This window comes from Lingula anatina, chromosome 1, assembly GCF_051362555.1.
Source record: "Lingula anatina isolate TDL-2025a chromosome 1, LinAna3.0, whole genome shotgun sequence".
NCBI classification, from domain to species: Eukaryota; Metazoa; Brachiopoda; class Lingulata; order Lingulida; family Lingulidae; genus Lingula; species Lingula anatina.
The window spans coordinates 23,898,114-23,911,582 of NC_141767.1; the positions used below are offsets into that span (position 1 = coordinate 23,898,114).

Sequence of the window (13,469 nt, forward strand, 5' to 3'; positions counted from 1 at the left end):
CATTAGAGATCATTAACCTAAGTATTTGATATTTACTGTGATGCACCATAGATTTTTGTTTTCAATTGCCACTGCAGGATATTGATCTTTTCTAGGCTGAACAAGTATTTTATGGAGAGGGAGCTCAGACTTCAAATGGGAAGGACGTCAACTTCAACAGTGTATTAAATCTTTATCTGGAAATCCAGGATTGATCCAAGTTGCTGTCTATTGATTTTTCCGAGAGAGACTCACGTTTTGCTTTGCATATCAGCTGCTGGTATGATGTGACCATATTGGACACTGGTTTCACTTGAGTCAGCAGGGTTTTCAATCAAGCGGGTAAATATTGCAGATTTTAAGCATGCATTGGTTGTTTACTGATTAATATTATACTTATAACTTCCCTGGTCAGTGTGATTTTTGTTAAAAAATGGTGAATTCTATAGTTTACCTTCAGTGATTTGTGTAAAAAAAATGTTTTACCCATTGTTTTAGAATAGTATACAAAACAAATTTATAGAAAAGATTATGCTAAGTACATTTTAATCATTAAGCTTGTAGGCAGGCAAAACAAATAGAACATTATGTCTCCTCCATCCCAGATTACCACAAGCATACTGTGCATAGTACCATTCATACCAAGAAAACGGGCAACACAGAATATTGGTTAATTGAGATTTGATCGAGCATAAGCAAATCTAATTTTCAGTTTTTCATAAATTAGATTGATAACATAAAGTGTACATTGATGACTTGATTCTGCTTTTAGAGGCAATATGTTTGAAGGTGTTTTGGCAAGTGTCATCAACAGCTTCTTGGGAAAATACATCAAGGACCTTGATGCCCAAAACCTTAAGTTGAGCATTTTCAGTGGTGAGTGGAGATTGTAGTTTCTTTGATGAATGTGTTTCTTAAGGGTGCAATAAATCACCTTTAATATTTTGCATCGAGATAGTTGAAACTGAAACTGGATGTTTGAGGGTTTTTTTCGTGAATTCTTTGTAGAATTCCACAGTACTGATAAATTAGGCGTGTTAAAAGAAAAACTTAATGCTTTTTTGATATGCATTTAATTTATTTCAAATATTTTATAAAACGCACACACATGCACACACACAAACACACACACACACACACATATTGACTGTTATATTAATAAAAATATCTTAAGTACATATTCAATAATGTCTTGTAATGAATACTCAGTTTTATATTTCATTATATCATACTCAGTCTAGTAATCGTTTCGCATTATTTATTTATTTATGTAGGTAATGTAGAGCTAACCAATCTCCAGCTGAAACCAGAGGCTTTGGTATGTAATAAGTTTTTTTTATGTCCCAAATGATCACCCTGAGTTGAAGAGCCTGTTATACTTTCCTTTATTACTTCCATAAATCAGGCCTACCCAACTACCAGACTTGGCACATAAGGATCCTGAATTAACCGGTATATCGGACCACACTTCCCGTTTTCATGGCGTCCTTTGTGTGTCAGATCGCATTTCGGAGTATCATACCCCAGAACAATTTTTGTAGGGCGACCGTGGGCTTATCCTTTCGGTGTTCTGACTGATACTCCAAAATGCGAACTGACACACACCTTGAAAACGGGTAGTGTGGTCCGGTATACCAGTTAATTCAGGATCCTTATGTGCCAAGTCTGGTAGTTGGGTAGTCCTGATAAATTAACAGGGTGCAGATCGAGCACCTGCCAACATTGGCAATAATTTTGCTTTGCTGAATACTCTGACAGGCCACTGGTATAGTGAGGCCCATTCGTTAGTTTATCATGTAATGCTCAATTTGGAAACTGTCCCAAAAAACTACTCTTCACCCTGGTTATACTTTATTTGATTAGATCAGTGGCCAGTGAATGCTAGTCGTAAACGTGGGTTTCTAATAGACTCAGGGTAAAAATAAGAAAAGGCCAAATGGATATATTTATGGTTGTATTTATGTTTCTTATTGATTAGGCATTTACTCATAATGTGTCTTTAGTATGACTATTGAATACTATATTTTTAGGTATATAGGGTTTCAGACTACAATATATATAAGTGATGCTCTATCACCAACCATTAATTTATTTATAAGGTAATATTTTAAATGGTGACAAAAAGCTGGATAGATGACAGTCACAACCAGCATTTAGAAACTCAAGGCAGATAAGGCGAAAAATAGAGTAATCAAATTTTATCTTAAATTTTCAGACATTTCATTATGAATTATGCAAAGAAAAAAAAATAAATGCAGACAAGAGTTGTCCATAATGCACATCTTAGATAAGAATAGACTCCTGTGTGTATTTACTCAATTAAATTGTCCTGTGGAATGCAGTCGTGTGCACTTAGTGATAGTGCCTTTTTGTTGTAACAAATGGACTGATCAATGAAAGCCCTCCGAACACTGCTAAAAGGTTATATAGCAGATGATTGATTTGAAATTTTATCTATTAAGCATGAACTACCAGGCAGACAGGTACTAGTGCCCCTAAGATGTATAATGTGGCTTTTTGTGTTCTAAGATTGATGTCTATCTGTGTTAGACATATATATGTACAAAATATTGTAATATACCACATAAGGTCTATTTTTCCTATCTAGTAAGCCATGAGGGTTCTTTTAAAAGCTCCTTGATGTTGATATCTAGCTCGTTTGCTGTATTGAACTAAGATTGACATTTTCATCCATAATTTCTTCTCACTTTTGTGGGATGAAGTCTGTAGCTGATATGCTTAGATTAGTTCTTTTCTTATGCTTATTTTGGGTTTGTGGTTAAGGGTGGTTTTGTCTGATTATGGATGTTGTGGGAAGCTTCTTGATCTATATGGCTGTTGGGTAGAAAGCACGCTCCTGCATGACTAAATGAAACTATTATATGTTATATGTATGTTCAGATACACGTAGCTGCCCTTTCACTTTTGTACAATCTTTTGTATCACTGGGTTGATGGTTGAGCTAGTTATATTTGAGAAATTGTTGTTTCTATTATCTGCTTTACGGTGTTTTATTTAGATCTGTCACAGAAATTTGTAAGGATAAACAGTATCTTTGATGAATTTTTCACTGTTTTGTAAAAAGAAAATGATTTTTATCTCAAATGGCATGGATAATATCAAAATTTTCAGATTGATATAGAATTGTGCATTCAGTATATTCTGTCAATGCAGTGCTCTTTTGTGTTTAACTATTAATGATCTACATGTAGATTTGAGATTCACCAGAAACAAAAACCCAGATGTAGCAGTATCAAATTTTCAGCCTATGACGAATAAAAGATATTCCTACATAACCAATATGCTTTATCTGTGTGATTATGTCTCATTTCCATCACAGCAATTGTTCAAAATCATAGTACATTATTATTGTCAAAATCATTGTTTCGTAGATCAAATACAAAAATGGTATTCAAACATTTTTTTTGAATGGATGCTATTTGTGTTGTTATGCTTCGTAATCACACATAAGCTGATGTGTTGTTAGAATATAATAACTATGATTGGCTTTTTTCAGCACCATGATGCATGATTGTTGGCCTGAATAATGAACTATAATGATTGATTCAGAACTCATTACACCTGTTTGTTGTATTTATCAATACCTCGATGTATGGGCTTATTGCTAATATGCCTGAAAATAGAGCATACTGTGAATTTTGCCAACTTAGAGATTTGTAAAAAAAAAAAAATGTAAATTGGGAATGATTTGACAGGAGACCAATTGACCTGTATTTATGAACTGTATATAATGATGCATTGAATTATATTTTTACAAAGAGATTAAGTTATGCTCAGTGTGAGGTAGCTAAGAAAATTGAAAAGTTCTTGCTACTTATTTGCTACTAGTGCAGCAAAAATAATTCAAAGATATTGTAATTGTATTATTTATCAGCATAAAGGCGTATAACAGATTGCTTCATTTTTAATTTCAGTATGAGTTAGAGTTACCTATAGAAGTTAAAGCAGGATTTGTTGGTGAGTTATTGTAATTACCTAAGCAGATAAATCAAGGGTTTGGTTTTGATTCAGATTTGCTAAGTGATTAAACCTTTCCAGAGATTCTATAAAATGTCATTTTAAGACTACAAATGCTTAAAAAGAACTTATTATCATTTAGAATTTTGGTTATTTAACACTGAATTGTCATAGAAATTGGCAAGTAACATATTAAAACTGATTTATAGGCACAGCAGGGAAATTCTTGGCAAGAAATTATCCATTTAAATGGAATTTCCTCTTATTTTTGACACTTTTGTATTGATTCCCAACTTCACCTTTCAATTCATGGATTGCCAACTTTTGTCAGGAGGTTGCTCCAGTCATGATCTTACATTTTTGATGTTTTTCTGCTACAAGAAAAAGATTTAATGTTTTAAAACACACCAAATTCATTCACACATATGGCAATGAAGAGGTATTTTTTCATCTAAAAAGAATTCCTCTTATGACTGAAAGCTGGAGAGTTTATACGTTGAATGTAGTTGGAAGTTTTAAATGCCATTCTGAACTTACATTTTTCACACAAGTAGTGTCTTGCAGATGATATTCATTTGTTATAGATAATTAAATCATAAAATCTCCATTTAGCAGCCAATTTATTGCCATAAAGACAAATCAGAATGCATTCTGGACAAGAGAAGTTAACCAACAATGCAGACATGCAGCTTTTTTTTTTTTTTGCTTTCACAGACAGGAAATGTTTTACATTGTCAGAAAAAAATAGAGAAAATATTTTTACTATTAGTATTTATGTGAAGAAATACATCAATATTATCAAATTTTGCAATATTTGAGAAAAAGATGAAATTTGCCTATCAGAATATACACAGACCCCATGTGAATGAACATGGATTGAGATAATAAACATAACATCATCAACAACATCAAAAATCATTTGGCTTTGAAATCTCTAAAACCCTATAGTATGGTAGAAGGGAATTCAGTTCCAGATTTGTTTTGCAAATATGTAATTTGATTATATCCCAAGCATTTGTGCTCATTTGAGACCATATCCAGTCATACCATAATGCACATGTCCCTTTTAAATTAAACAAATTAAGGGATCAGTTAAATGTCAATTCAATTAACAATATCTTTCAGACGTGAAATTACTGTATGATTTTCAAGATAAGCTAGTCACTGATATTCCTTAAGCATTCATTAAGCATTTATTGGAATACTGTCTATATCTATTTTGGTTCTGAAGGTAATAGTTATATAGATTTCCAAACAAGCCCATAACATTGACATATAGAAAAAACAGCAGACTAGCATAGGTGAGCATAATTCTTTGATTGATGCCCATAATATTAATGCAAATACTTGTCAAATTTGAGGGCGATTTTGTAGAAGAGGTGTTCTGTTTCTTCAAGAAGTGATCGGTTTTATATGGTGTTTATAGCTATATAGCTTACATTGAAAAGATGCAGTGCACTCTGTGATAGTGTTTAATGATATCATTAGTTGGCCATGTCTTTCTTTCTTTTTTCATGAAAAAGAAATCAGTTATAAAAGATGCATATGCTGTTCATTCTCTGTCACCTTGGATGTGCTTTTTGTAGATGCCTTTCTCTTTAAAGAAAACCTATCAATCTCATAAGCAAAGGTGTTTATTACCTCGTTTATTAAAAATATACTCCATCAACATACAGGTAAAATAATAGTTCTTCCACGAAGTGGTATTTTCTGTTTGTTCAGTATTTCATTTCCTGAGGTATCCATAACCATCTGTTGTAACAGATACATGTAGCCTTTGTGAACTTCCAGGTAAAATCACCCTGGTTATCCCATGGAGCAGTCTGTTCTCTCTCCCAGTCATTGCCAAGGTAGAAGATGTCTTTGTTCTGGCTGGTCCTGTGTGTGACAGAGGGTACGATGAGGACAGGGAAAAAGCTCTTCAGAATGCCATTAAGAGGAAAAAACTGGAGGAAATAGAAAGTGCTAGAAAGTCTGCATCTGCAAGTAAGAGTGAATACCCTCCTCCTCTCTTCCTGGAGATACACTGTGTTATCTAAGATAGTATTGTAGATGGCTTGTGGTAGTTCTGTTAAAAATTCTGTTGAAAATTATGTTAAGGTTATAATGTACAGTGATTGATCCTGTTTTTTTTTTTTTAACTTAGGTTTTAGGATGGAAGCTTAGTGTAATGTAATAGTTTCAATAAATTTGCAACCCAAATACAAATTTAAATTGAGTTCTTCAGTTACCTATTAAAAAAGATGATTATTTTTTGTTTTGCTTTTTTCCAGGTACATCAGCAAGTGATCAGACATTTTTTGAAAAATTGGCAGCAACAATCATCAATAACATTCAGGTATATGTGACAATACATACACATTTCCTTTAGAGTATAGCTGCTTGCATTAATGACTCTAGTAAAATTGCTCTCAGAAATAACTTGTACTTTGAGAATGGATAATATGGAGTTTATACTTATTATGACAATAACATTGCCTTTGGTTAAAATTGTGTAAGAAGAACAAAATACTCAGTGTTAGCAATCAATAAGTTTTTGAAAATAGCTGGCACAGTGCCAACTTTAATTATACTAATCATATTGCATCCAAGTGTATTGCTATGAATCCTAAATGTTATCCCACTCAATCAGCATTGACTTTCTGTGGATTTTGATAAATTAAAGGTCCATGTTGAGAACATCCATGTAAGATATGAAGACACGGTCACCAACCCTGATCACCCATTTGCATTTGGCATAACTCTAAGATATGTGTCTGCCGAGTCCACAGACGATAGATGGAAGCCCACTCAGATTGACGCTCAAGCTTCACTCATGCACAAGGTTTGATAATTAAGACAAATTGGTATTGATCATTCTGAAAGATTTTTTCCTGTTGTGTGACTGTCTCCCTCCCCTCTGACAGTTTTTCTTAATGTCCATGATAACAGTTTTAATTGGGATTCACTTACAATAAAGAAAATATTTTAATCAACTATCAAATAATATATTATGATAACATAATTGTATTATTTTTACAATGCTATTCTTAAATCTGACTTAATGGTTCAACTGATGTATTTGTGTTGATCATGTTTCCTTTCAAACTTTATAACATTCTTATTTTCATTCAGCTGGCATGGATGAAAGAATGTAACTGAATGGTTAAAAAGATGTAAAAATTTGTGTTGATCGTGTTTCCTTTCAAACTTTATAATATTCTTATTTTCATTCAGCTGGCGTGGATGAAAGACCTCTCTATATACTGGAACCCATATCTACCAGAGAGTAAACTGGTCAAGTCCAAGATATCAAGTGGTGTATGGAGGGTAAGCTAGTTAGGGGGTCAGTTTGGGTGATTTTCTGATATCAGTATCTCATTTAATATTAGTATCTCTTTTGATTTTGTGATGGTATTACTGTAATTTCTTAATTTGTTTACATTGATATTTTGATTTTTCATCATTTATCATTTTAATCACTTGCTGCGGTGGAGCCAATTAACTTTTTATCGCTTTTGGATAGACATTTTAACCTATCTCTATAAAAACATGATTTTGGAAAAACACAGTAACAAATTTAATGAGTAATTGCCATGCATTAAGTTAAAAAAAAGCAAGAGTATAGACATTTGGTTGTTAGTTACATGAAGATTTTGTTTAAAATTAGCTCACCTTTCCTACAGCGATAAAATTATTTTTCTCCTAGATTTGGTTTGTAAGTACTGCAGCAGTGATAGGTAGCAAACCATTCCCATGTTTGGACACTTATAATAAGCAGTTTCCTATTTTTAGCTCTTAATTTTTAATACACATTTTTTAATGTAATGCACCAAATAAGAATAAGTTAATGTTATTAGACTCATTATAGTTCTCTAGGATATTAAAAATATTGATGTTGGTTTATTTTTTCAGAATCTCATGAAAAATGCAATTAGCACTCACAGGATTTATGGAGAGGAATTTGATGACAGTGAGTTTGAGTACAGTGAGTTGGACCTTTTTTGGTGATCTTTCTTTTTCTGATTTGATATTCTGTAATTTTACCCTCAGCTGTATTCTATTCTTTTCAAATATTCTTTTTAAACATTGTTGAGAAAATTCAATTCTTTTGCCATGTCATGGGAAATGGTTTGTGTTTAACTTGAAATAAGAATACTTCTTTAATTTTATACCTATATGTTTCTATACATTATTTGTCACTTTTTGTGAAGTTTGTGTACTTAATACATTATAGATTAATGCCAATTTTGAACTTACCCCAAACCTGTCCTCTTTCTTTTTTTCATCTCCTTTATCAGAGTTTTTTGGAACCATAGTAACTAACATCATCTATTTTTGTTTCCTCAGCTGATATCCCCCAATCACTATTTTTCTGTTGTTATTTTTTGATAAGCATTTTAAACATAAATTTAATTTGTGGTTGAAAAAAAAACTGTATTTATTTGTTATTTAAAATGATGCAATGACAATAAATTTTTGTGATTGACCCACCAGTAATGTACATTTAAAAATTCATTTCATAACTTAATACCCATGTTTTGTATGGATGTCATATAAAAGCCATGTCAAAAGATATACTTTTTATTCCCTAGTCATGCAGCCTATGTCAGCAGAACTGAGGGCTGTTATCAACAAGGCAGATACCATAGCTATGCCAAGACTGCTGGTTGACTTGCTGCTGGGAAAAATTGATGTTGACATAACAAGACAGCAGGTAGAGTATATATGTCACCATCTTGACTCAAATGTGCTGTTTAGGGTGCATTCCCAATGACGGTATCATTCTACATTGATTGATCCAAATCCACGAAGACTTTTGCTTGATTTCTGGAAGCTTTTTCATTTCATTTTGAGCGCAACTGAACAGATAGGAAAGTTAATCACCCCTTAGCTGCTGGAGGCAGTATGTTAGCCGGTAATCTGATTGCATTCAGCAAGAGCCCCTGAGGAGTTGGAATGATCTGCATTATGCCATAGTTTCATTGGGAAAGCATTCTTTAATTACTGTTGCAGGGTTTGAAGCTGCATAATTTATGAATTGACTTTTAGTTAAAAGTAAGAATGTAGGACATCGTTTTGATATGCCACATAATTACTGGATTAAGTTTGAAAATGCATTCATGACACATTAAAACTCATTCCACCAGAAAAGGAAAAACCTATCACATTAAAAGCTGAATAGTAGGAGGTGCTGATTTTGCTTCTTGCATAATAATAGATATTCAATCATATGCTTAAAATGCCCCAGATATGCTTAAGCACCCCGCACACGGTGAGCAATTGGCGCGTGCCACTTGCGCTGAGCCAGATGCTCGCGCTCCTCAGCTCCCCGCAAACGATGCGCTCTTTGCTCAGCAGAGGTGCCTCCCGGCCTGCCCCTATCGGACGCACCACGAACTGTGGGATAATGTGATTAAGGAAACATTACATATTTATTTTTTTTCTGAAAGTAATGGCAAATGGTGACCACGTTAATCAATCAGACTAACTATAACTGTGTACATTTTTGTTTACTTCACTGGGGGCTGCCATTTTTCTTTGTTTCCGGCTACCGGCACATGCGCATTGTTGGCATGGTGTGAGCAATCGGCGCTTGCACCCCGCACACGCTGAGACATTTGCCTCAAGAGACCAAAAATATCAAACACGTGAGATATTTTGCTCAGCCGCGCGAGAGGCAAAATTCTCACCAAAATACCCCCGCACACGATGAGAAAACGGCGCAGCGCAAGTGGTGCGCGCCGAATGCTCACCGTGTGCGGGCCCCTATATATAGATGTACATGTATATGTGCTGGCCACACTGCAGATTGGCTCATGGACTCACCACTCTTACTCTCCAGTTTCTAAATGTCCTGAGCCTGGCAGACTCCTTCAAACTGATGGCTCTCAACCAGAGATACAGAAAGTACAGACCCTCTGCTTCTCTGAAAGGGAATATTAGGAAATGGTGGAAGTATGCTTACACTTCGGTGGTGGAAGAGTACATAAGACCATTCTCATGGGAGAGAATAAAAAGACACAGGTACAGGGTAGAGATGGAATTTTCACTTAAATTCTGAAGTAGATGTTCCAAATTTAAATGAAGATACTACCACATTAAGACCTTATTTGTCCTATCTTTTTCATTCAAACTTTGTCATTACTATCAATCATGCTTAATGACAATTGATCTGCTTTTAGCTTGCCATTTTGTGTTTTATTTACCTAATGTTATAGTTTTCTAAATGCTTGTTTTATAAACCATGAATAAAAGCTGAGACAATATATCCATTATTCTGGTAAAAGTGTCAATTTATTGTTTGAGTAATGTGTTATAAAAGGATTAAGTGGCAGGCATTTGGGAGATGTGCTTTGAGAAGTAATTATTGACCAAGATAAATTGATTGTCTCTGAGAGTTACACTAAATTCAGGCAGATGAGTAAAATGGGTATTGTTGATATCTTCCCCCAGGGAGCAGTACAGAGACTACAAAGCTCTGTTCAAGAAGAAGCTGGAAAATCCAGAGTCTGAGGAAATATTGCCAAGGCTAGAAAGAATGGAAGCAGATATGAGTGTTGCTAATATCCTTCTGGCCAGGGAGAATGCCAAGTTAGAGGTAGGGAAAAAGCATAACCTCATTACACATACAGGTATACATGAAGTTCATTTTTTTATATGCAGGGGATGGCACTGTGTACCCTCTTGCCTTTATTGCAGAAGGATATTTTAAAGAGTGAAATGTGTTTGAAAACTACTTGAAAGTGAACACAATTGAATGTGATATGTGCAACCAAATTTTATGATTTACCAGTGTCAGTACAGGTGATGTGTGTAGTTCATTATTCATTACATTATCTCCTCTTTACTTTCTGCTGAACAGTTTATTCAGGAAGCCCCCGATAGAGCAAGAAAGAGAGAGAAGGAGAAGGGATATTTTGGATCCTTCTGGGATTGGTGGAGTTCTAGTGGAGATAGTGAAGATGAATTAGAGATCATTACTGATGAAAAAGGTACAAATTCTTATTCTTGTATGTTCTTAACTTTTTTATAATACTACAAGAGGTAAAATGTATGTAGGATAGAAGATAATTTTATATTTTGGAACCTAGCATGTATCAACATGTTGAATATGTATAAACTTGTGTCTGTTTCTTGGTATTCTCTTATCTATTTGAATTATCACTAGTGACTCGAAACTTTACTGTTATTTACCAGTTCCTTTGTTTTTGTAGATGTGTGGTCAAAACTGAGTCCTGAAGAAAAGGAAGAACTGTACAAAGGAATAGGATATAACCCTGCAAAGCCAGCTGCAGTCCCAATACCTCCTCAGGTAGATATATTTTTAATCTGAGTACTCTCATAACTATTTTAATAACTGTACTTCCATGATTGGAATCCTGTCAGAAAATGTTAATGCTATGTGTTGTAAAGAGTTGATGATGAGTTCCTAAAATGTTTAGGTTATTGGAGTACATTGTGTTAAAAAGTCAAATATAATGTACTCTAGAACTATCAGTCATTTAGTGGTCAGCAGTTTTGTATTTCCATTACTTTCCAGTACTGCATATGTTTTGCACAGCTTTAATCCTGTTATTTTTATTTTTAGTCCTGTTATAATGTGTCATAACTATTTTATAAACCATTCTTCCATGATTGGAATCCTGTCAGAGGTTAATGCTCTGTGTTGTAAATAATGATGAGTTCAAAAAACATTTACATTATTGGATTACATTTTATTAAAAAATCAATTAGGGCATTCCAGAAATATCAGTCAATCAATTATGATCATCAGTTAGGTATTTCCAATGTGATGAATATTTTCAGTATGTAGCCCATAAGGTGAACTTGCACTTGAAGAGCTCCACATTGTCCCTGGCAAACTATGGCAAAGACGTACTCAAAGTTGCTGTTGGTAGTTTGACGGGGAGTTTTGAGAACAGACCAGAATATGAAGCTTTTAGGTACATTTTCGCCATTTTGGATACTTCATATTAAATTGAAGTTGAAATGAATCATTTTTATGTTTAATGTTGTCCAGCTTAAAGGTAGTTATGCATTTTGTTTGTTTTTGGATAGAGTTTTTGCTTCAAGTTTTTCTCTTATTTAAACACTTACTGACATGGTGGAATTTCTGTCTGCTTGTATTGTATTTCTTTTATGCTTGACTACTGTAGTTGAATGCTTCCTCTCAGTTTTTTTTAACAGCCATTCTTTTTAACTTTTTTGTATTTTTTTCCTTTTAATCTTCTTTTAATCTGATGCTTTCAGGTTCTCGCTAGAAATTTGTGATGCATGCGACAGGTTTAGATATCAATTAGTTATCTTTATGAAGGGGCTTAAACGCATTTGCCTTACATAATCTTGTGAAAAACAGCACCAGCAATGTTAAATGAATGGACAATTACACAGCATGAGAAATTATCCACATGTCAGAATTATAATCTTAGCAATGTTTATTTCAATATGGTAAAGTGGATTAATCTTTTTTACTCACACTTTATAAAACACTTGAAAGCACTTACCCAAAATGAATAATTATATTATCCATAGATCAATGACATTATTATAATTCATAGAGCTCAATCGGATTCAATACATGTAGATAATTTCAATAATTGATGCTTGAGTTTAGAAACTCTTAGATTAAAAGCAATCACCACAAATCCTGTTAATTAATTTGCAGAACTTGAAAAATATCCTGTGTTGTGCTTGCTTTATACCTGTGGAGCAGTAATGTGTTAGGGCTTTGATTGTTTTAAAAACACATTGTTGGGTTAGCACCTTGATTGATAAATACTTTGTTGGTTTAGGATTAAGACCATTATTGTTAAAAACAGTGTTGTTTTAGGACCTTGATTGTTGAAAACATTGTTGGGTAAGAATCATGATTGTTAAGTATAATAGTATAGTAGGGTAATGACCTTTATTTAAAATAATTTTAAATATAAGTCTTTAAGATCATTTAGTTGGTTTATTTCCTGAATGAAATTCACAATACAATGATACATTTCTTACTACTTTGTCAAATAATTTTCAAATTGCTTGGATAATTTTTTTTCTGAAGGCTCTTCTTAAATGCTTCTAAAGGTTTATTGCTCATTTAGTATTTAGGCTGTCTTGTTAATGCTTTTGTTTATTGAAAATACATTTAAATTCTCTCATGTAGATCTCATGTAATTTGTGTTTTCTTTGTGTTGTAAATAGGTCAGAATTTAAGCTTTATTTCTGAAAGGTATAGATCTCCTTAATTCCGTCTATTTAATATTGTTATCAATATTTAGGGTGTCAATGAAGACCAAAACATTCAAAATAGAAGGGGCCTCTGTGGAGCATGAGCTGGTCCCTCTGGTGACTTCAGATGTAGGAGTTTTTGGTGAGTTCAGTACACAAGTACTCTTTTATTGTTAAAAGAAGATACCTTCATATCAAAGATGTATTGCAGAATTGCAATTTCTTTTCTAAAAGTATTCACAGATTTGAGGCACACACAGATTTGAGAGTGCTCACATGTACCTGAATTGTTTACAAATTTGCAAAGTTCAACAGCA

At 33.6% G+C, this 13,469-nt stretch overlaps 1 protein-coding gene across 2 annotated transcripts in view; it reads left to right on the plus strand.

Annotated features, from left to right (window-relative positions):
- Nucleotides 1–13,469, plus strand: part of LOC106152088 (intermembrane lipid transfer protein VPS13A-like) — a 44,928-nt gene that overhangs the window by 2,600 nt on the left and 28,859 nt on the right. The window contains exons 2-19 of one of the 2 annotated variants that reach the window (XM_087002524.1): nt 96–321; nt 752–855; nt 1,254–1,297; nt 2,442–2,462; nt 3,915–3,957; nt 5,749–5,943; nt 6,231–6,295; nt 6,623–6,781; nt 7,174–7,266; nt 7,852–7,924; nt 8,532–8,653; nt 9,782–9,963; nt 10,393–10,537; nt 10,802–10,931; nt 11,154–11,251; nt 11,746–11,882; nt 12,190–12,222; nt 13,203–13,294. In XM_087002524.1, the coding sequence (XP_086858650.1) occupies nt 759–855; nt 1,254–1,297; nt 2,442–2,462; nt 3,915–3,957; nt 5,749–5,943; nt 6,231–6,295; nt 6,623–6,781; nt 7,174–7,266; nt 7,852–7,924; nt 8,532–8,653; nt 9,782–9,963; nt 10,393–10,537; nt 10,802–10,931; nt 11,154–11,251; nt 11,746–11,882; nt 12,190–12,222; nt 13,203–13,294 (1,729 nt within the window). In that variant the 5' untranslated portion in view covers nt 96–321; nt 752–758. The remainder of the gene's footprint in view (nt 1–95; nt 322–751; nt 856–1,253; nt 1,298–2,441; nt 2,463–3,914; nt 3,958–5,748; nt 5,944–6,230; nt 6,296–6,622; nt 6,782–7,173; nt 7,267–7,851; nt 7,925–8,531; nt 8,654–9,781; nt 9,964–10,392; nt 10,538–10,801; nt 10,932–11,153; nt 11,252–11,745; nt 11,883–12,189; nt 12,223–13,202; nt 13,295–13,469) is intronic. The other variant, XM_087002525.1, reaches the window with a different exon arrangement.